The sequence below is a fragment of the Engystomops pustulosus genome, chromosome 7 (genome assembly GCF_040894005.1).
Source record: "Engystomops pustulosus chromosome 7, aEngPut4.maternal, whole genome shotgun sequence".
In the NCBI taxonomy this organism is placed as follows: Eukaryota; Metazoa; Chordata; class Amphibia; order Anura; family Leptodactylidae; genus Engystomops; species Engystomops pustulosus.
The window spans coordinates 121,630,821-121,653,512 of NC_092417.1; the positions used below are offsets into that span (position 1 = coordinate 121,630,821).

The following is a 22,692-nucleotide window of genomic DNA, read 5'->3' on the forward strand; positions in this document are numbered from 1 at the left end:
TAGCTGTATATTCACATAGTACAGAATGAGTTAAACGTGAGCAGGTTAATTATGAGGAGGTTTTCCTCAATATTGCACACTAAAAAAATAAAGCTTATCTGACTACCCCCATCTTAGATCTTCCTGACCATTACTGCTCTGAATGGGTTTCTCAGCTAGGATTTTAACTTCTTATACTGACTTGGTTTGAGATCCCATAGGCATATGCAAACAATTACCCTCACAAGTTTCCATTGAGTCAGCACTCTTTCTTTTCCTATGGAGTATGATGTTTTCAAGCATTTATATTGTGGCTTTTGTTTGGACTGGAAAAAAACTCTACCAAAACTTTTTGCAGTCAAAATGATCAGTTAAGGAAATCTACCACCAGGATAAAGAATTGTAAACCAAGCACACTGACATACTGGTGAGTGCCCCCTCTGGCAGGTTCTGCTTTTCTTTTAACTTCTCAGGACCTTGTTTTTACAATAAAAAGGTTTCACAAATTATGCAAATGAGCCTCAGGGGCTCCAGACTCTGCAGATGTCAATGGAGCTTGGAGCCCCAAAGTCTCAGCTGCATAATTGTTAGAACCTCTTTTTCTTAAAAAGGAATGCACCAAGAAGAGCATATCCTGCAAGAGGGGGGCACACACCAGTATGTCACTGTGCTTGGTTTACAATCCTTCATCCTGGTGGTAGATTTCCTTTAAAGCTTCTCTTTTATCTTTTGTATTCTGCTGAATTCTGCTTTTGGGTTATGCACTGATAGACAATCATTGTGAACAGAGCAGGCGGATAATATGACTACATAGGCTATATATGAAAGGACAAAGTTATGAACTTGCTGACTAGAATATGGGATAACCGACCTGTACAAGAGGAAGCCCGGAGGAAAAGGTAAAGATCTGCAAGGAAATGATAAATCCTGAATCTCAAAGAACTGGATAAAGCTGTCAGAAGAAATATGTTGTAAAGGAACTGATGTAAGAAAGAACATTGCCTAACATGTCAGTGTTACAGAAGGGGCATAGGCACCCTTGTTTCTACTCTGTACCATATATATACAATATTGATGCATTATCACTATTTATTCCTCATGTACAGTTCTTTATTCTGGCTTTTTCTTCCCAATTCAATAGGTAACATGGCATTTCTTGCTCAGAATTAATATTTCATTTGATGCCCTAGCCCCATGTTTAAATATCATGGAAAAATGTTTGTTAGGCCACTCACTTTTTTTTTTTTTTTTCAACGTTCTGGGTGGACCCCTTTCTCCTTTCCTAATATTGTCCTTATAGTCTATGGAAACCAGAGTTCAGTTGGTCTACAGCATTTTGGGAAGTTGGACTGTGTTGCTATTAGTCAGAATATTTCTTGGTTTTCCACTATAGTATCATAGTAAAAAAGGTTAGAAAAAGACATCAGCTCAACAAGTCAGACATATACATTATATTAAGTTGAGCCAGAAGAAGGTAAAAACCCTGCAAGGCTGATGCAAATTAGCCCAAAGGAGTTTTTTTTCCCAACCCCTAATGTGGCGGTCAGAATAAACCCCTGTATCAACAGAAACTACAGGCAGTCCCAGGGTTACATGCAAGATAGGTTCTGTAGGTTTGTTCTTAAGTTGAATTTGTATGTAAGTCGGAACTGTATATTTTATCATTGTAATCCCAGCCAGAATTTTTTTGGTCTCTGTGACAATTGGATTTTAAAAATGTTGGATTGTCATAAGAACCAGGATTAACAATAAAGCTTCATTGCAAACACTTTTGATAACTGTTAGAACTGTTCATTGTAGTCTAAGGATGAAGTACAGTAATTTGACAATATCCAGAGGTCCGTTTGTAACTAGGGGTCGTCTGTAAGTCGAGTATTCTTAAGTAGGTGACCGCCTGTACTACATAAAAGTTTTATTCACATACAATGGGAAATAATTGCTCTCCAGAAAGGCATCCGGACCTATGTTAAACATGTTTGAATTATCGGCCATTACAAAATCTTGTGGCAGAGCGTGCAATAGTCTCACTGTAATCACACAGTCTATGGTGATGGTAGTAGAGGATGTCCTATTCCCTGGTCACATGCCTCGGTATTGAAAGATCTTTGGAGAGATCCTTGTACTGTCCGTTCAGGTATTTGTACATTGCAATGAGGTCTCCCCTTTTTTTTCTAAGCTGAATAACCCCAAGTTTTGTAATCTATCATTGTATTGTAGTTCCCCCCCCCATTCCCCTAATAATCTTGGTTGCTCTCCTCTGAACCCTTTCCAGTTCTACTATGTCCTCTTTATACCCTAGTGCCCAAAACTGTACACAATATTCCATGTGTGGCCTGTGTAGTGATTTGTGTAAGTGCAAAACTATGTCCTTATTGTGAGAATATATTCCTATTGATACATCCCATAATTTTATTTGCTTAAGCAAACGAGGCCTGGCTCTGATCCCTAAAATTGAGTTTACCATCCACTAATACCCCCAAGTCTTTTTCTTCATCCGTTTTATTCAGAAATTTATCATTTTACACATAATTATAATTTTAATTTCCTCGACCCAAGTGCATAACCTTACATTTATCTGCATTAATCCTCATCTGTCACTTGTCAGCCCAGGCCTCCAGTTTCCACAAATCCCTCTGTAATGTTATACTATCCGCCTCTGTATCAACTAATTTACAGAGTTTAGTATAATCTGCAAATATTGAAACTCTATAAAAGAAAATGGCTCCAATACTGACTGTTGTTGCAAAATCCACTCGTAACTTTAAACCAATATGACAATGTCTCCTCTGTTTTCTATCACTGGCCCATTTTTCCCTCCAGCAATCTGTGTCTGAAGAAGGTCCGGTTTGAATGAACCGTCACATTTTCTGTGGATTGCTGTACACCAATATACAATGATAAAAAAAAAACTGCATGTCTATTTTAGTACCTAGTTCATTCTTTGACTATTATCAAATGGTATCCTACTAAGACACCAACTATTTACTTAGGAGTGACGTGTACCAACCATGAACAATAAGCTGTACAGGCAGTCCCCTACTTAAGGACACCCGACTTACAGACAACCCATAGTTACAGACAGACCCCTCTGACCTCTGGTGAAGTTTTCTGAATGCTTTACTATAGTCCCAGATTGCAATAATCAGCTGTAAAGTTTCTGTAATGAAGCTTTATTGATAATCCTTGGTTCCATTACAGCAAAAAATGTTTAAACTCCAATTGTCAATGGGGCCAAATTTTTTTTGTCTGGATCTACAATTAAAAAATATACAGTTTCGACTTACATACAAATTCAACTTAAGAACAAACCTCCGTCCCCTATCTTGTATGTAATCTGGGGACTGCCTGTACTTATTTTGGTGCCCTAGGCAGCAAATACAAATTGAGTAGCTGAGTCTTCAAAGGACTACAGGAGTTGAATGCAGGGCTCTGCTATATTTAGGATATCTCATGTCGGCCTGCACCCCAGACCCCTCCTTTCTTATACAGACTGAACCACCTATTTGTTTTCTCATAAAGACAACATCGCCATGCACCCCTTTTCACACTGAATGTCAACCCTGCATCCCATGGGTGCCCACAGAGAAGGCTCCGAATGCCACCTCTGGCACCCGTGCCATAGGTTCGCCACCCCTGGCCTAATATATAGCATGCCAACTCATGCCCCCAGTATATAGCCGGAAGCCCCTTGCTCCCAATATATAGACAGCCAGCCCCCAGTATACAACCAGCCCTTTGCCCCCAGTAAACAACCAGCCCTTTGACCCCAGTATACAACCAGCCCTTTACCCCCCAGTATATTGCCAGCCCTTTGCCCCCAGTAAACAACCAGCCCTTTGCCCCCAGTAAACAACCAGCCCTTTGCCCCCAGTAAACAACCCCCCCCCCCAGTATATAGCCTGCAGCCCCAACCTTACCGCAGTATATAGGCTGCAACCTCTACTCCCCCCCCAAGATTATAGCCTGCAGCCCCCCCACCCAGTATATAGCCTGCAACCCTGCCCACCCAGTATATAGCCTGCAGCCACTTCCCCCAGTATAAAGCCTGTAGGAAAAAACAAAATGTGTACTCGCCTTCCGACACCCCCGACACACACACTAGAATGTCAGCGTGCAGCTGACGTCATGATGCCTGTGATGGACCAAGCAGGGACACAGAGCAGATGCCGGAGCATTACTGGATAGAAGAGAACCTGCCGGGGAATTGGGGGGTGGGGGGTCATCGGAAGGTGGGTACACTTTTTTTTTCTTGACTTGAGTATAAGCCGAGTTTTTGTGTTGAAAAACTCTGCTTACACTCGAGTATATACGGTAATTAGTTGTTATTTTAACATTTTGCTCCCATTAGCAGAAAAATGTTGTGAACATAGACTATAATGAAGAATTAAAATGCTCCTGGCCTTTTAATCAATCCTGTGACTTTGTCCCTGTAGTGGAGACACAGGAGAGAAGATACATAACATGTCCTGCATCTGCCTGTGCAGGTCATGTGATCATCACTATGTTTGGCAGTAGTCAGTTGCTTGCAGTGCATCCAGTATGAGGTGGTGAGACAGTATCTCACTGGGGTAATGTGCAGTGATGGCAGTTACACACATCATTACTATGGTAACAGAGCAAGACAGTCTGTTAGATCATCTCTAGGAACACTGCATGAGAGGGAGGAGCTGTTACTGAGAACTGCAGGATCATGGGACTTGTAGTAGCCTGTGGCGGCCATCTTGGAGATAACTCTGCCCATAAAATTTTGTGAATCATAAAAGCAATCTTTTTAAGGCTGGGTTTACATCACGTTTTTGATATATGCTAAGCGTATACGTTGGGGAAGCGCCAAAGTTTATGCTTAGCATATCCATTGACAAATCATAGTTGTTGCCTCCATCTGACCACTGTACCTAATGTATGCCAAAAAAAGTAGAATGGAAAGACATAGCATGCTTCGTCTTTTCATCCTGCAGCCTCCGCCTGAGCCACGTATGCGTCAGCAGAGGCATTAGATCGCTATGGGGAGCGGATGCAGCGTTTTGCATCTCTTCCCACAGCCCCACTCAGCGCATACATCACTTAGCAGGAGGGATAACCTGGTGATGTCACTGCAGGAACTTCTCATTCATTGGCAGCATCCAATCGCCAGCTGCTGACGATGTACATTCCTCCACTCGCATTCTGGGATTCTGTACAGTGTATGCCTGTACAGAGGGATACTTCTGCGCCATACGTTGTAAGGACACGTCGGAATCCTCATAATGCGTCTTTACAACGTATGACACCAAACGTGATGTGAACCCAGCCTAACACTGTTTTGTGATTTAATGCCACTGAGTTTTTATGTATTTTATTCATAGTATTATGGATTTTAGTAGCAGACGTTCATATTACCAGAATACTACTTTAAGAATTCTCCCCACCTAATGTTTTTGTGCATGGGGCCTAAATTTGTGCAGTCTAATAACTGTTCCTTTTTATAAGAAATCCATTGAAGAACCAAAGAAATCCTCTTATCTGTGTGTTCAGTAAATGCACTTGTGGTTCCTTCTCAGTAATAAAATTGCTCCTACCATCCATTCAGAATTAGTATCTACCTCTATTTCCTTCAGGCCTTCCTGAAGATTTCTGCAGTAAAGACTTCAAACCTCCTTCTGAGCCTCCCTGCATCATTGAAACGCTCTGCTGTCTCCACCAAGGGTTACTGCTGGAAGTCAAAGGCATTAAAGAACATTTTTGGAAGCCATATATACATAAGCTCTTTGATAAAAAGGTATGCTCAGATAACCTGGTCTGTTGTGCTTAGAATTCGTAATATATTGGGCCTTTTCTCTAGGAAAATATAATTTGTGTAACATTAGGTGCTGGATCAAGCTGACCGCATGTAGCTGGTCATTGATGTGTGCTCTAGAAATCAGTTTAAGGCCTCATGCACACGAACATAAGCTTATGCTTATTGCTGTGGATTCCATGGCCCCAAAGCATGAGCTGACTGCCCGGACCGCAAATTACTGAGAAAGTCCAATTCCTGCTAAGTTTGTGTTTAAGGGAGTATTTATCTGTTGTCAATGGTTAGTTACCGTTGCTTACCCACAGATTACAGACCGGCCGCCAACAAGGGATCATGGACCCTTGTTTGGGACCTACAAACTGCACACGCTTGGGTGGGTTATGGCATTTTTAAAAGAAGAATAGAAACGCATACTATGCCATAGAAAATTATGTACAACTTGACAGTAAAAGCCTAAGTCATGAACCCGCTGGTGTTATTCCTATTGGGGCTAGGCATGGGTGTCCTAACCATCTTATAAGGAGCTCCCAGGATTTCTAGGGGGTGTGTGGAAATTTATTGCTACAAATGCACAATAATAAAGTAGTCTGTGTGTTTTTATGAATAGCCTGTGAATATAAAAAGGAAGTTCTGCTAAAGAGAACAAACTTCTATACAGTATACAGTATGTAAGATCGGCCCGTATAGGCCAACTAAACATTCATCCTAGAACTCCATTCAGTCTGTGATGTAACAACTGCTGCATTTACAGAAGGATAATGTAAAGGTTAGTTTTCTTCCCACAGGTACTAAAAGGAAAATCTGACAGCCTTATCGGATTTTTGGATCCAGGGAATTTTGCAGACAGCTTGTAAGTTTCATCTGATCTTCTTTGTTATGTTCAATGGTGTATTCTGTTCAGCAGTGTTTACTAGACGTTGTCTTCTGCAGGAAAGCTGTCAATAAGACCTATGAAGTGTTTGTTCTCTCAGCTGGTCATCTGGATGAGAGAGTCTTTCTGGAGGATGCAGAGGAGGAGATCGTAAGTGTTTCCCGCTGTCTGAATTCTGAGCACGGAGGAGAGTCCTCAGAGAGAGCTCGAGTGTCATACCATTTACAGCAGCACTTTGACAGGGTAAATATAGGAGATAATGGACTGTAGGAATAATGTGTAGCCTTCTCCTACATTGGTCAAAGAACTGTTGGAAATGTTTCTTTTATTTTAACTGTGTGGAATAGTGCAATGGACAAAGTGATGGATGCCATTGTTATGAGTCTTTCTCAGGCATCCAACCTTAGGGAGCTTTTCCTAGCCAATGTGGCTAACTAGTCTTGTAAGGAAAGCAATATACGAGAAAGATAAGGCGTTTAATGTGCTAAAATGTGAAGGTAGCTATGAGGCATTACAGGATTATAGAGAGAAAAATAAATCCTGTAAAAAGCAGATAAAGGCCGGAAAAATAGAGACTGAGAGAAATATTGCGAGGGAGAGCAAAAATAATCCCAAATTATTTTTCAAGTATATAAATGATAAGAAACTAAAAACGGAGAGTGTGGGCCCTCTTAGGAATAACATGGTCATGGTGGAATGAGATGAGAAAAGGGCCAATCTACTGAATGTCGCCTTCTCGACTGTCTCTACCCAGGAAAATCCCCTGGTGGAAGACACAATGAGGAATAATGTAAATTCTCTTTGGGATGTCAACAGTTTAACCCAGGAAGAGGTACGGCGTCGCCTCACAACCACTAAGATAGATAAATTACCGGGGCCAGAGGGCATACACCCCGGGTTCTGCATGAACTATGTACGGTGATAGACAGACCGTTATTTTTAATATTTGAAGATTTACTGAGGACTGGTTAGGTTCCACAGGACTGGCGCATAGCAATTGTGGTACCAATTTACAAAAAAAGAATCAAAAAGCGATCCTGGAAAATACAGGCCTGGGAGACTTCTGTCGTGGGGAAAATATTTGAGAGGTTTGTTAGAGATGCTATCCTGGAGTATCTCACTGTGCACAACCTTATAACCCAGCGTCAGCATGGGTTTATGAGAGATCGGTCCTGTCAGACTAATCTGATTGGTTTCTAAGAGGAGGTAAGTTCAAGACTGGATCTGGGGGACGCTGTGGGAATGAGTGGGCAGAGGAATGGTTGATGAGGTTTAATGTAGATAAATGTAAAGTTATGCACTTGGGCCATGGAAACAAAAAGTATAATTATGTTCTAAAATGTCAATTACTTCGTAACACTGGAGCTGAAAAGGACTTGAGGGTATTGGTGGATGGTAAACTTAATTTTAGTGACCAGAGCCAGGCGGCTGCTGCTAAAGCAGATAATATTATGGGATGTATCAAGAGAGGAATAGATTCTCATGATATAGACATAGTTTTGCCCGTATACAAATCCCTGGTCAGACCACACATGGAATATTGTGTACAGTTTTGGGCACCAGTGTATAAAAAGAACATGGAACTGTAACGGATGCAGAGGAGAGCAACCAGGAATATTAGGGGAATGGGGGGATTAGAATACAATAACAGATTATAAAATTTGGGATTATTCAGTTTAGAAAAAAGACAACTGAGGGGAGACTTCATTACAATGTACAAATACCTGAACGGACAGTACAAGGATCTCTCCAAAGATCTTTTTATACCTAGGCCTGTGACCAGGACAAGGGGGCATCCTCTGAGCCTAGAGGAGAGGTGATTTTACCATCAACATAGACAAAGGTTCTTTACTGTAAGAGCAGTGAGACTGTGGAACTCTCTGCCGCAGGAGGTTGTTATGGCGGACCCTATGTAAATGTTCAAGAGAGGCCTGGATGCCTTTCTGGAGAGAAAAAATATCACGGGTTATGGGGATAAACATTTAATTAATTCTTAAAGATTGGACTCGATGGTCTTCTTCCGGCCTTATATACTATGATATGAGTGCATATGTTAAAAATCAAAGGGGTGGGGCACAATGTGGGATGTAGGATTATAATGCCCCCGTTTGAACCAAGCCCTCTGTCTTGCTATGCATTTATAAATCCAAACTCTGAATTCATAGTGCATCTATAGTTTGACCCTTATATTTATATATTTCCTACTTATAATTATAGTGCCAGCCATTCATTTGTAGTGCCCTCTTACCTTATGACTTCCTCCATGACTACAAGTATTGACTTTATTAGTGTTCTGCAAGTGTTAATAGAGCTCTTGTATACGCTCTTGTATAAATGATGGCCCCAATTTGGCTGAACATACAGTATGTGTGCAGTGATGCCATGTTGAGGTGGCATGGCTTGTTCTTTTTTTTTTTTTCCTTCTTTTTATTACCAAACTACATATAGTATACAAAGTTTAAAATACATATATTGAAACCATACACGGGAAGAAGAAGAGAACAACACCGAAAACATCATATAACCAATCTTCAAGAGACTTTTTTTTCTTTTTTTTTCTTTTTTTTTCTTTTTTCCCTTCTCCTCTCCCTCCCTTTTTTCTTTTTCTCTCTTTTTCCTTTCTCCTCCCCTTCCTCTTCCCTCTTCTCTTTTCTCTTCCCTTTCTTTTCTTTATCCTCCCCTCCCCCATTCCCCCCTCCCTACCCTGGCAGCGGTGGGGGAAAAAAAAACAAAAAAACCCCCCAAAAACCTCCCACATAGATATCTCAAACTATGCCTCCGGCTCCAATAGGGGACCATCGCACCACTTGCTTAGATGTATCTACCTTGTGACCCATTCTGACCAACAACAGTTGGGTTCTATTCTATTGTTTAGATTTCCTCTTGTAGTATCGCTATATCCCATTGGGGTTGTTTCATAGTGCTTCATTCTTTCAACTGAGTCAAGCCAGTCTGTGATATTCAAGCTTTTTTTCCCCTTCCAATGCTTAACAAGAACTAGCCTCCCATTGAACAATAATTTGTGAATTAATTGGGTTTTTCCCCATGAAATCCCCAGAGAGGGAACAAGACCCAGGATAGCCACCGAGACATCGAACACCAAATTAATCTTCAATCTAGTGGATATATACTCATAGACCTCGATCCAAAGTTGTCTGGCCTTAATACAGTTCCATAAAATATGAGAGATGTCGGCTCCCTCCTCTTGACACCTAGCGCACCTCGAGTCTTCCCTAATTTTGGCTTTATGTAACATATCTGGGGAGTAATATAATCTGTACAAGATGTTTAGTTGGATCACTCTGTGGTTCCAGTTCTTAGAGACATATTTTACATTTCTGTAAATGGAAACCCATTGTTCATCCCCAAGTGATCCACACACCTTGGCCTATTTCTTTTGACTGGGGTGCGTTAATGTCTTTTCTATTTCTTCCATTACCCCTTTATATATTCTGGACAGGTTTTTAGGTGCTTTGTCCAGCGTGAAAATCGAGGTCATTAGGGGGCAGGACCCAACTTTTAGATATTCCTTATTCATTTCTGCTCTTACTGCATGTTTCACTTGTATACATCTGAAATAATCATGTTCTTTTAGATGATAACTTTGTAACAAATTTTTGAAAGGTATTAATAGACCCTCATAAAATAAATCGCATATGTATCTTACCCCTCTTTTTTCCCAAAATTGTGAATCCACTATTTTCTTTAATTCTACTACATGCTCATTGTGCCATATTGGTGAAAATACTGTTGGACCCTGAATTCCAAAAGAAACCCTGAACCATTTCCAAGTGTTATGAAGCAATTCCATAATTGGCAAATTATTGGCCTTTTTCTTTAATAAACCTGATTCCAAAAGTGAAAATATATTATCCCCAGTGTATTCAGTTCTGTCTAGTAACTGCCTAAAAATTCTTGACTGTCTATTTTCTTCTATAAATTTCTTCTATATTGTGATGAAACAAAATAGTGAATTGGGGATGGGAGAGAAACCCCACCCCTATCCTTATTCTCACATAAAAACTCCTGTTTTAATCGAACCCTCGATCTCCCCCAAATTAAGTCATTAAATATCTTTCGTAGAAGTTTAAACCATTTGTCCTTGATCCAACAAGGGCTATTCGTCAAAACATATAGTATTTGCGGTAAAAGAACCATCTTAGCTAAAGCTATCCTGTCCGCTCTTGAGAGTGGCAGATTCTAATAATACATAATTCTCCTAATTGTCTGAGATTTAATTTGTCCAATTTATATAGAGTATTCCAGTTAATTTTCAGGCCTGAAACAAACCCGAATTCATCTAAAATCTCCATTGTGTGACTGACTGATTTTTCTGAGTTTCTCAAATGTAATAAAATATCATCAGCGTAGAGGAGTATTTTGTCATCTACTCCTCCGCATCCACATCCCTGTATCTCTGTTGTCCCCCTAATTTTTATCGCTAATGGTTCCACAAAAATGGCGAATAACAAGGGTGACTCCTACTGAATTTAAACCCCTCCAAGATTGCCCCATTTATCTTTACTCTGGCTATTGGCTCTGCATAGAATAGTTTAACAAATTCTATGTATCTGTCTCCGATGCCAAATTTTTTCATTATTTTCCAGAGGGGGATCCACTCCACCCTGTCAAAGCCTTTGGTGGCGTCTAATGACAGGATGGAGCGGGCTCCCCCCCGGCCCATCTGTATAGCTGAGTATAGTCGCCTGATGTTGTCTTTAGTGCTGCGGCCCGGGATGAAGCCACTTTGGTCTTCATTGATGACCCTTCCTATGACTTTTTTTAAGCGGTTGGCCAGTAGTTTTGCTAATATCTTCCCATCGGTATTTAGTAATGAGATGGGCCGATAGGACTCCACCTCGGTAGGGTTTTTGTTTTTCTTGCATATCAAGGTTATACAAGCCTCATAAAAAGATCTGGGTAGTTTCTCATCTTGAAGACTGGCTTCCCATACCTTAAGCAAAACGGGAAACAGGATATTCCCAAATCTCTTATATATCTCGAAGGGGAGCCCGTCGAGGCCTGGAGATGAGTTCCCCCTGCAAGATCCTAGGGTCTCCTGTATTTTGAGAATGGTTATTGGGGCATCCAATGTATTCCTATCTTCTCTCTCAAGGGTGGGAAAGTCTAGTGGATCCAAGAATTCCTGGATCTCAACTCCAGTGGCCTTTAGATCTGAAGAGTATATATCTGTGTAAAAGGCCCGAAATTCTGCCATAATGTCCTCCTCAAAGTGAACCAGTTCCCCTGTGTTGTTTTTTTTTATCACTGTCAATAACTGGGTTTCTTGTTGATTTTTAATTCTCCTGGCCAGCCCACTACCTGGTCTCCCCCCTTCTAGGTGTGCTCTCTGACCCAAAAAGAATAGTTTACTATTCGCTTTATCCTTTATGTAGGAATTGTATTCTCTCTGACATTTTTCCAGGTTCAGGGATGCTTCTTGTGTTTTGTGTTTGATAACCTCTCCTTCTAATTTATTTAATTCTTGTCTGAGTGCCTCCTCTTTCTCATAAAATTTTCTTTTTAAACCTGAGATTTTCCTGCGCAGGAAATCCTTGAGATGTAATTTCAGGGACTCCCAGACTATGGCAATCGGAACTGAGCCCACATTGGTTTTAATAAAAAATTCAAGCTCCTCTCTTATTTCTTCCAAATCCCCTAGCAAAGATAACCAATGGGGGTTCAGTTTCCAGTGGACAATTCTTTCTCTTCTTTGTCCTAGACATAATTGAAGAATTATTGGGGAGTGGTCTGACACTGCCCTATTCCCATATTTCATCCTTGCAATATAATGAAAAAACTGACCATTTGCTAGTGGAAGATCAATGCGAGACCTTGTCTTATGCGTTCCGCTAAAACAAGAGAACATAGGAGTCCCATTTCCCAGTTCCCTCCAGACATCCAGCATCCCCATTTCCCCACACAATCGGGATAATTGAGTGAAGTGGCCTAAATGACCTGTCTCCCCCTTGGGGCTCCATTTGTCCGTACTGGGGTCCATAACTGAGTTGAAATCCCCCATAATTAAGGCCGGACAGTTCTCATACTTGTCCAGGAATAGCAAATATCTTTTTAAGACCTCTAGTTTAAAGGGGGGAGGTATATATACAAATCCTATAGAACACTTAATACCCATTAACACTCTGTGGAGAAAGACAAATTGCCCCTCGTTATCTATTACACTTTCAATCACTTTAAAATCAATGGCATTGTGGATGAGAACCGACACCCCTCTGGCGTAGTTCGAATACACTGAATGGAACTCTTGAATACACCATTTTTTTTAATACAAATCATGGTATCTCTGGTCAAATGTGTTTACAGAAGAACCACAATTGCTGGCAACTGTCTTTTGATTAAATCAAAGATAATACACCTTTTTTTTACTGTCATTTAATCCTCTGATATTCCATGATATCACGTGATCCCCATATATCAAGAAAAAAAAAAAAAAACATGGCCCCACCACTAACACCGCCTATCACCAACCCCCCCCCCCCCGTCACTTCCCTACCCCCAGAATGCTCCAGCCTCTCTGGAGCCCTCAACTAAGGAGCTGCCTATAATCCCCAACGCCTATACCCCCTTTCCTCTGGCACATTCCTATTTGTCTTAAATGCCTTTGGCATCCAGCCACTCTGCTGCTGACTCGGGGTCCCCGAAAAAATGTGTATGCCCCTGATAAATGACCCTTAGTTTCACCGGGAACATCAACGCATATATAATATTGGCATCCCTCATTCGTTTTTTAACCTCATCAAACGATTTTCGTTTGAGCAATGTCTCCTTGGAGAAATCGGGGTAAACTGACACTTTTGTCCCATTAACTGTGGAGTCTGGGTGATCTCGCAATCTTTTCAAAATTAGATCTCTATCCCTAGATAGCAATATCTTACATAGAACCGATTGGGGGAATGCCCCAGGCGGAACCCTTTTTCCTGATAGTCTGTGGGCCCTTTCTACTACAAATGTGGAGGATAAGTTGTCTTGTCCCACTTTATCGATAATCCAGTCATGAATAAATTTGATCATGTCATCACCTTCCGCCTTTTCCAGGATCCCTATAAATCTTAAATTATTGCGCCTCGAGCGGTCCTCTAGATCTGCTATTTTGTCTTTTAACTCTTTATTTTCCGACCTCATTTTGTCCTGAGTTTTTTTCATAGAAGAAAAATCTTTCTTCACTTTTCTAATTTTCTCCTCAGAGACTCTTTGCAATTCTTTTACCTTGTGGACGTCCTCCCTCAAAAGTGATATATCATTTCTAACTGCCCCTATTTGCTTAGACAGGTCCTCAATTGTATTCTGGCACCCTTCTGACACAGCTTTACTGACGATAGAATCTCATTTAGCACATCGTCGTTTTCATCTCTGACCCTCCCCCCTTGTTCCTCGTCCTCTTCTAAATGTAAGGGGGAATAGCTTGAACCCTTTGATTTATTTTCCTGTTGACTCTCCTGACTGGGACCTCGTCCCACCCCTCTGGTCTTTCCTGGGGGGGATTTCCATAGTTTCTCAATTTTACTTTGAGGTTTCCCTTTTTGGGGGGATGTCCCCAGGGATTTCCTAGTGCCTGTTTTGGGCCCCATCACTTTCGTAAGCACACAGACGTATAATACCAGGCCACTAATCGAGTAACGTGTTTTGCGGGCAAAAAAAAAAAATAAAAAAGGGTTTAGGATTATTAAACTGTGTTTGGGCATACACGCCTGCCCTCAAGCTTAAGTCCACAGCTGCAGTGTCCAAAAATGTCCGAATACACAAGCTAATGGGATCAAATAAACGAAAAATCAGTTGTAGCTGTAGGATCTTCTTATACATTGTCCATATTTTCCCTTTATTCTCCCATATTCTCCATTTTCCCATATTTTCCCGGGGTTAGGCGTGGGGATTGCACGGCTCGTCCGTCTGACGGCTACGTCATGCCGTCACGTCCTGCCGCTCTGCTCCTGCTCCTTCCGAGGTGGGATGGCTTAGTGTCCCAAATAGTCCATCTAGGTTTCATTTCAAAATGACAAATAGTTATTGGATATTAAGGTCCAAAACAGACTATCAATACCTCAAATTTTGTGGTATACTGCTATGTTGGAATACTGCTATAGTCTTTATGTTTTTCATCCCTACAGATGAAGTCATTACGGATTTCCACTCCTCTTACCAGTCCAAAATACATTAAGGAGAGCTCGTCATACCATACACCTGTATCAAGTGCTACTTACAGTGTCAGTCGCCTGTTTTCAATTCTATCTGGTTTTAAAGCAGCCCCCAGTGAAAAACTACAGCAGATGCTAAGGTAAGTGAATAAAGTAATATGTATGCGTAGTATTATTGTGAAGGCTTTTTGTTTTCAAATCACGTAAAACTTGTAGATTCTGGATCCATTAAAGGGATTTTATACTAAAATGGAATGGTCACTAATATATTATTAGTAGGGGTCCAACACTCCAGCAGCCATTAGTGCCTGAATAACAGAGAATAGAGTTGGAGGCACAGCTTCATTCTCTGTATGCTGCCTAGCCCAGGCAAATCTTGTATTGGTCCTATTCAAGTGAATATTTAATAGGCTGCCAAATTCCATCCCTACGATTTCAATATGTATGATCAGTTCTCAGATTCTTTTATTTAAAATAAATGCATTTCTGAGTAGAACAGTCTAGTGGCACGTTAAAGGAAATTTACCATCAAAATGAAGCATGATAAACTAGAGACACTTACTCATAGATCTAGGCACCACGACTGGTAGCCTTCCTATATGTGTTATCCATGGTTTCCTTCTTTCTAAAGTAAACTTTTAAAATTATGCTAAGGAGACTGAAGGGCTACTGGGCCCTCATTGTTGTAGATTCACAGGCTTATCAATACTTTCGCAAAAATGGTGTAAAAAGTGCTCAAAAAATGTTACGTGCCCCTTCTCTCAAAAGATAAACTCTTAACAAATGTTATGCCTCTGAAAAGATGGTGTTGCTAAAGTAAACAAGATTTTCTTCAGATTACCGTAGTTTTTATTCAGTAACATGGATGATTTTCATTTCTTTCTCCACCAAGAAAGAGTTAATAAAATGTTGATGATAATGTACCTCTTATCGTTTATGAATCCCCCCTGATGTGTCACACTAAAAACCTCCCAAAAATCAAAGTTACAACCTCTCATAGGGAAACAGTGCAGATTTGAAAAATTGGGCTTCATCCTTGAGGCCAAAGTAGGCTTATTCCTGAATGGGTTAATGGGACAAAATCTAACCACTACAAAAACATCAGTGGAAATTGTCATATCATGTGTTACATGTGTTTTGTAGTGCCTGTTCCAGAAACCCCACACAGACCATTTTTAAGTGCCTGAAGGAAATGCTAGACGTGTTTTATGAACACAAAATATCAGAAGGTGGGGAAAGTCAGCACTGTAAAGGTATGGCTTATATATGAATTATATATGAATTCTGTAACGTTTACTACTTTAAAGAACACTATTGTATATGTGAACAAAAAGGGAATTTCTTTTTGCCTTAAGCCAGCCCCCTCATATTGTGTCCCTCACAGCAGCTCCGCCTTTATTTTGCTCCCCCTGATAATTGTGCCTACCAGCAGTTTCTCATATTAAAGGACCCTCATATTGTGCCCTTCCCTGCAACTCCCCCTATAATTGTGGCCCCACCTTCTGTTTCCCCTCGTATTATACCTTCTTTCTTTGTTACCCTTCAATAGAAAAACATTATAAATTCAATTATTCACCGTCACCTTACCCCTGCAGCCTGCTGTTGTGTGAAGCTCGGTAGCTGCCAGGCAGGATGACATCATATCATCACAGCTCCTTTCACAGCAGCAGAAGCACCGTAATGGTGCAGAGAGTTGATGGTTTGACTCTATTATCATTGTAAACAACTAAATTGACTTCTGGAGGATGGATAATATTGATGTCCCGGGCAAGGCCCCACACACAAGCCCCCCCCAGTGCATAGGTAGTCCCAGCACATGCCCCCCCCCCCCCCCCAGTGCATAGGTAGTCCCAGCACATGCCCCCCCCCCAGTGCATAGGTAGTCCCAGCACATAAACCCCCCCCCCCCCAGTACATAATAATAACAATGAGATAGTCGTTATGGGTTATAATAATTATGAGAAACAAAGCATTCACTTAGTTTAGTAACCCCTACCCAATAAATTATAGTGTGGATTAGCTCACATTTATTTAATGTAGAATCTTTAAAAATGGTAGAGGATAGTTTAGCATGGACCGTTCTGTGCAAAACATATGCTGCCTAAGGCCTCAATGTTTCATACGCTCTACCTACACCCCGCTCTACCTTTACCCCCACTGTCCTTTCCGCTGCATGCAATTGACCATATGAAGCGGGTTCTGCTGCTCCTTGAGCACAAACTTGTTAGAGAAGGGTGTGGGCGAGGGTGTATTAAGATTGCAATGGGCAGTTTGAATGGGGTGTATGAATATTATATCCCCTACAAATTCACTTCCAACATATGGCACTAGGATCAAGCTTCTTGGGGAATGGAGAATGTGTGCCTGCTTTCAATCTGCGGTTTCAGGACCTTTGGAGGACCTTCTAAGGTTCTGCAATGGCTCTTGTGTACATGTGAATTAAGAGCAGGAACAGATGCACAAGGATTACATGGGTGAAAGTTCTTCTCAGTATAAAATTGGACGGGTGGTTTGGTTGGCCATGGGCCCACTATAAGGCTGGGGTCTCAGACTACCGCCCAAATAGCCTATATTATAATGCATTACTGGGTGTAAGTAGGGTAGTAAGGAGGTTCAGAGTAAGGGTGCAGCTAGTTGGATAACATGTAAACTCTTGGACCTTATATTAACCAACAGAACTGACAGAATATCAAAATTACAGGTCGGGTGCACCTGGTATGATGGACTTGATACGCCACTATTCAATCTAAGAAATTGGCTCCTGTTCATATTTTGGGCTCACTTTATTCGTTTCATCCTCTTCATTCCCACCAGTAACTCTTAATTGTATTTTCACTATGAAAATGCAAAAAAGGGCCTGGCCGTTAAGGGGTTAAAAAAGAATTACTTCTGGTTTGATTATAAATCGTATGTGCAAAATGGAGGAACAGAGATACAAGTTTATGATCTTGCTTTACCTGTAAGTTTTAAATATTCCAGACATTTCAAAGAAATATTTCAGACTGGCAGAGGCGCTGTATTATAAGGTTGTGGAATCAGTGGTGGAGCGGGAGAAGAAGCGTCTGGGAGATGTGGATCTGTCTGTAAGTTTCACTCTTTGTCTTAAATTACTGTTTTTATCAAGCAATTTGCATTTCCTTAGTATTGCCGAGCATACATCATCCTCATGAACTGCTTTCTATTGGTTAGTCTCCAAATGGATCCAGACTAATCTTCTACAAGGCAAATTTACTAAGAAAATATAACCTGAAGGTTTGGGCCCACAATGATATTCTGTTGTATGTATGTGATGGCTCAGACCTTCCTTGATATGCCTGAACATATACACTCACCGGCCACTTTATTAGGTACACCTGTCCAACTGCTCGTTAACACTTAATTTCTAATCAGCCAATCACATGGCGGCAACTCAGTGCATTTAGGCATGTAGACATGGTCAAGACAATCTCCTGCAGTTCAAACCGAGCATCAGTATTGGGAAGAAAGGTGATTTGAGTGCCTTTGAACTTGGCATGATTGTTGGTGCCAGAAGGGCTGGTCTGAGTATTTCAGAAACTGATGATCTACTGGAATTTTCACGCACAACCATCTCTAGGGTTTACAGAGAATGGTCCGAAAAAGAAAAACATCCAGTGAGCGGCAGTTCTGTGGGCGGAAATGCCTTGTTGATGCCAGAGGTCAGAGGAGAATGGGCAGACTGGTTCGAGCTGATAGAAAGGCAACAGTGACTCAAATCGCCACCCGTTACAACCAAGGTAGGCAGAAGAGCATCTCTGAACGCACAGTACATCGAACTTTGAGGTAGATGGGCTACAGCAGCAGAAGACCACACCGGGTGCCACTCCTTTCAGCTAAGAACAGGAAACTGAGGCTACAATTTGCACAAGCTCATTGAAATTGGGCAGTAGAAGATTGGAAAAACGTTGCCTGGTCTGATGAGTCTCGATTTCTGCTGCGACATTCGGATGGTAGGGTCAGAATTTGGCGTCAACAACATGAAAGCATGGATCCATCCTGCCTTGTATCAACGGTTCAGGCTGGTGGTGGTGGTGTCATGGTGTGGGGAATATTTTCTTGGCACTCTTTGGGCCCCTTGGTACCAATTGAGCATCGTTGCAACGCCACAGCCTACCTGAGTATTGTTGCTGACCATGTCAATCCCTTTATGACCACAATGTACCCAACATCTGATGGCTACTTTCAGCAGGATAATGCGCCATGTCATAAAGCTGGAATCATCTCAGACTGGTTTCTTGAACATGACAATGAGTTCACTGTACTCAAATGGCCTCCACAGTCACCAGATCTCAATCTAATAGAACATCTTTGGGATGTGGTGGAACGGGAGATTCGCATCATGGATGTGCAGCTGACAAATCTGATGATGCCATCATATCAATATGGACCAAAATCTCTGAGGAATGCTCAGGCATGGTGTCCCTAATAAAGTGAGTGAGTGTAGATGCTGTAAGTGAAGTCGTGTACCGGAGGATGAACTGGATCAGTGCCTAAACAAGGGGGGAGCGGGTGATCTTTCAGAAGAGAAGTAGGGACTCGCTTTTGGTTTGGAAGCAAGTCCACTCACATTAAGCATGTTTATGTTCTGGAAGGGCAAATTTGTTTATTCTTTATATTTGCAAACAAGTGCATTTTTTTAGGGACTACATTTAAATACACAAAGGTACAAACACACACACACACAAACAATACTGATATACAGTAAATCATTAGAAATGGTTTAAGAGGTCACAATTACCGTATATACTGGAGTTAAAACCGAGCTTTTCAGCACAAAATTTGACCGAAGGACCCGAAAAGGATCTGAAGCAAGAAGAGGGGCAGGACAACAGGGGGCAGGCTGGCTATATACTACTGTGGGCTGGCAGGTTATATATTACTGTGGGCTGGCAGGTTATATATTACTGTGGGCTGGCTGGCTATATACTACTGTGGGCTGGCTGGCTATATACTACAGGAGGCTGGCTGGCTATATATTACAGGGGGCTGTGACCAATGCATTTCTCGCCCTCGGCTTATATTCGAGTCAATAGGTTTTCACATGTCGGCTTATACTGAAGGTTATATGGTACTCCATTATTATATCTACATAGTGTTTAGTAGTATTGTTGATCTTTTTCTTTCTTGAAATATTGAACTTTCTTTCGCTAAATATGATATGTTTGGAATATGTTTAGAAAATGTTTTTTTTTAAATTAGATTTGACTTCAATGTATAAAATCTTTAATAAAAGCGACCATATTCTTTTTGCCTGGATTAATTGTAATCACATAAGTCCACTGTTATTGGTCTTTTGCAGAACATATTGGAACAGGAGATCTTCCACAAATCTCTTATAGCATGCTGTCTTGAAGTTATCATGTTTTCATACAAACCCCCTGGTACTTTTCCTCAGATAATGGAGATGTTTGACTTGGTACCCTACCAATTTTACAAGGTACCTATATAAGAAAAATGATGGATATCACCACTGTCCTGCCTGGTATATTAAACCCCATGGAATCTTCTTTCACTGCTTCTTTACCATAAATTGCCTGGTTACTGTAATAAGCTGTCAGCGTAATGTGTCTGGATGACCCATTTTAGCCGTGTAAGCTAAGAATGTGCCAGATTGGAAAACCAGTGTAATGAATGAAAAGTGAAACTCATTGTTTCTTTCATATTTTTCCTTTGCTTTAAAAGCACATAAGATGAATATTTATAATTTCTTCAAGTCTGGTATAGTATGAGAACTATGGAGCACATTCACTTACCCGACCTAGGAGTTCATCCAAAGTGCATTGTTCCAACGATCATGCACTCTGCACGATTCACTAAGATTGTGCGCCCGATATCCTGCATGTGTAGCTTCCACGCTCAGATCCGCCAGAGTTCACCTTCTCCTTCCTGGTTTGTGTAAGTGCATTGTCTTGCGACACAAATTGAGTTGAATCCCGCACTCAGTCCTAATTCGTAGAATCATCCAACAGCATGCCCCCAATTTCTGTCGCATGGAAGCCAGTGCAGTTGTTCCAATACCTGTCCCAGAAGCGCAAATCCTGAAAACCATGAACCTATGTGTCCCTATAGATTCATATACGTATTGCTCTACAAAATGTAGACAAAAAAACCTCCCCCACCATGGGACCTTAATTCGGCACTGCAACTCCTGAGCTCGTTCTGGTGCACAGGAAACGATCCACAGCCGTCTGGTAGCAATATCCAAAATAGTATGATCCAGCACTACATACAGGAGTTCCACGTTGAGTCTTAGCCAAACACATGTCCGTTATTCGATAAAATGCATGATACAACACGAGGAGACAGTATGGTTAACGCCTTTCGACACGAAACATCTTAATCATAACCTGCACTAACTTTCACTGTACTGACTTATAACTGTTTCAGCTGTGCGGGTCAGGGGGGGGGGGACCAAACCCTCCCACCCGATCACATGATGACAAGCAACACTCCCCCTCCCTCACATGACATCAGGTGAGTTGAAAAAATTCTTATACGTAAATTAAAAACGTAATACCACCTTAAAAGTTACATTGCTAGTCAACAATTAAACGGCATCTTTCAGACGTGTTAAATGATGCGGTTAATATATCAGCGGCTTCCAGGCATTTTAGAGAGACACACAAGAAGCCCACTAAACATTTAGTGTGGATGGGAATTGAAAAAGTCACACATCCTATTAGGGGAGGCAATATTAAGAGGAAACTTATGAATCAAGAAGCATTTTGGATATTCATGCTGGAGAGTAGGGTGCCGCTGGGTTTGAATAAGCGGCAAGACCTTATTCTCACGTACTGATTGATTGTGTTCTGCATGCATTACCTTTTTTGCTTTCTCTCCTCTGCTTTTGCGATATAGGTATATTACCCTCAGATATGTTGTGACAATTCCCATGTATTACTCAATCAAATTTGTTTGAGAATTGGAGGTTTGTGTGACTCATACATGCTTATGTACCTATATTATGACATAACATTTACTAATTAATTTATTCATTTAGGAATGTTCTATTTTTAGAATGGATCTGCATACATTTTTTCCACAGTCTACATTGACTTGCGGTATCTGTGCATTGGAAATACATTTTCTCTTTCTCTAGGTTCCCTTTTAGATTATATTTAGTATTTTGATGAAATTTTTAGGAATCCTAAACCCCCAGTTCTCTTCTTATTTTCTTGATGTATGATGATGTAATTTGTACCTGTATTTCATCACCTGTGATATTAGGACACATTGTGGTCTCGGTCACAGGTAGTTTCCCATTGGAAGGCCATGCTTTCCATGCTATTAGTTCACAATTATTGACTAGCAATGTAACTTTTAAGAATTTTTTCAACTCACCTGATTCCTCCCCTGACCCGCACAGCTGAAACAGTTATAAGTCAGCACAGTGAAAGTTAGTGCAGGTTATGATTAAGACGCTTAGCGGCAAAAAGCGTTAACCATACTGTCTCCTTGTGTTGTATCATGCATATCATGCATTTTATTGAATAAAGGATATTTGTATGGCTAAGACTCAACGCGGAACTCCTGTATGTAGTGATGGATCGTACTATTTTGGATATGTGTCCCTATGTGTCACATTTAGAAGTAACCTTTACAGGATCTCTGAGAACCTGGAGGATTGTAAAACATGGTAAATGTCTGTAGGTTAAGAGGTTGCTTTTTTTCCTTTCCAGGTAATTGAACTCGTGATTAAGGCAGAAGATGGTTTATGTCGAGAAGTAGTAAAACACCTAAACCAGATCGAGGAGCAGATTCTAGAGAGCATGGCATGGGCTCCTGACTCTCCTCTGTGGGACAAGATTAGAGACAGTGATGGAAAAATTCCACTGTGCGAAGAGGTAGAAGGGCATTACCAATTTATATCTAGACAATGAGACATTGTAGATTTA

General features: G+C 41.0%; 1 protein-coding gene across 3 annotated transcripts in view; it reads left to right on the forward strand.

Moving 5' to 3' along the window:
• Positions 1-22,692, forward strand: part of RBL2 (RB transcriptional corepressor like 2) — a 59,321-nt gene that overhangs the window by 23,491 nt on the left and 13,138 nt on the right. For 2 of the 3 annotated variants that reach the window (XM_072117706.1, XM_072117708.1), the window contains 8 exons: positions 5,577-5,737; positions 6,541-6,605; positions 6,686-6,869; positions 14,753-14,919; positions 15,923-16,032; positions 17,759-17,862; positions 20,097-20,234; positions 22,477-22,641. In XM_072117706.1, the coding sequence (XP_071973807.1) occupies positions 5,577-5,737; positions 6,541-6,605; positions 6,686-6,869; positions 14,753-14,919; positions 15,923-16,032; positions 17,759-17,862; positions 20,097-20,234; positions 22,477-22,641 (1,094 nt within the window). The remainder of the gene's footprint in view (positions 1-5,576; positions 5,738-6,540; positions 6,606-6,685; positions 6,870-14,752; positions 14,920-15,922; positions 16,033-17,758; positions 17,863-20,096; positions 20,235-22,476; positions 22,642-22,692) is intronic. The other variant, XM_072117707.1, reaches the window with a different exon arrangement.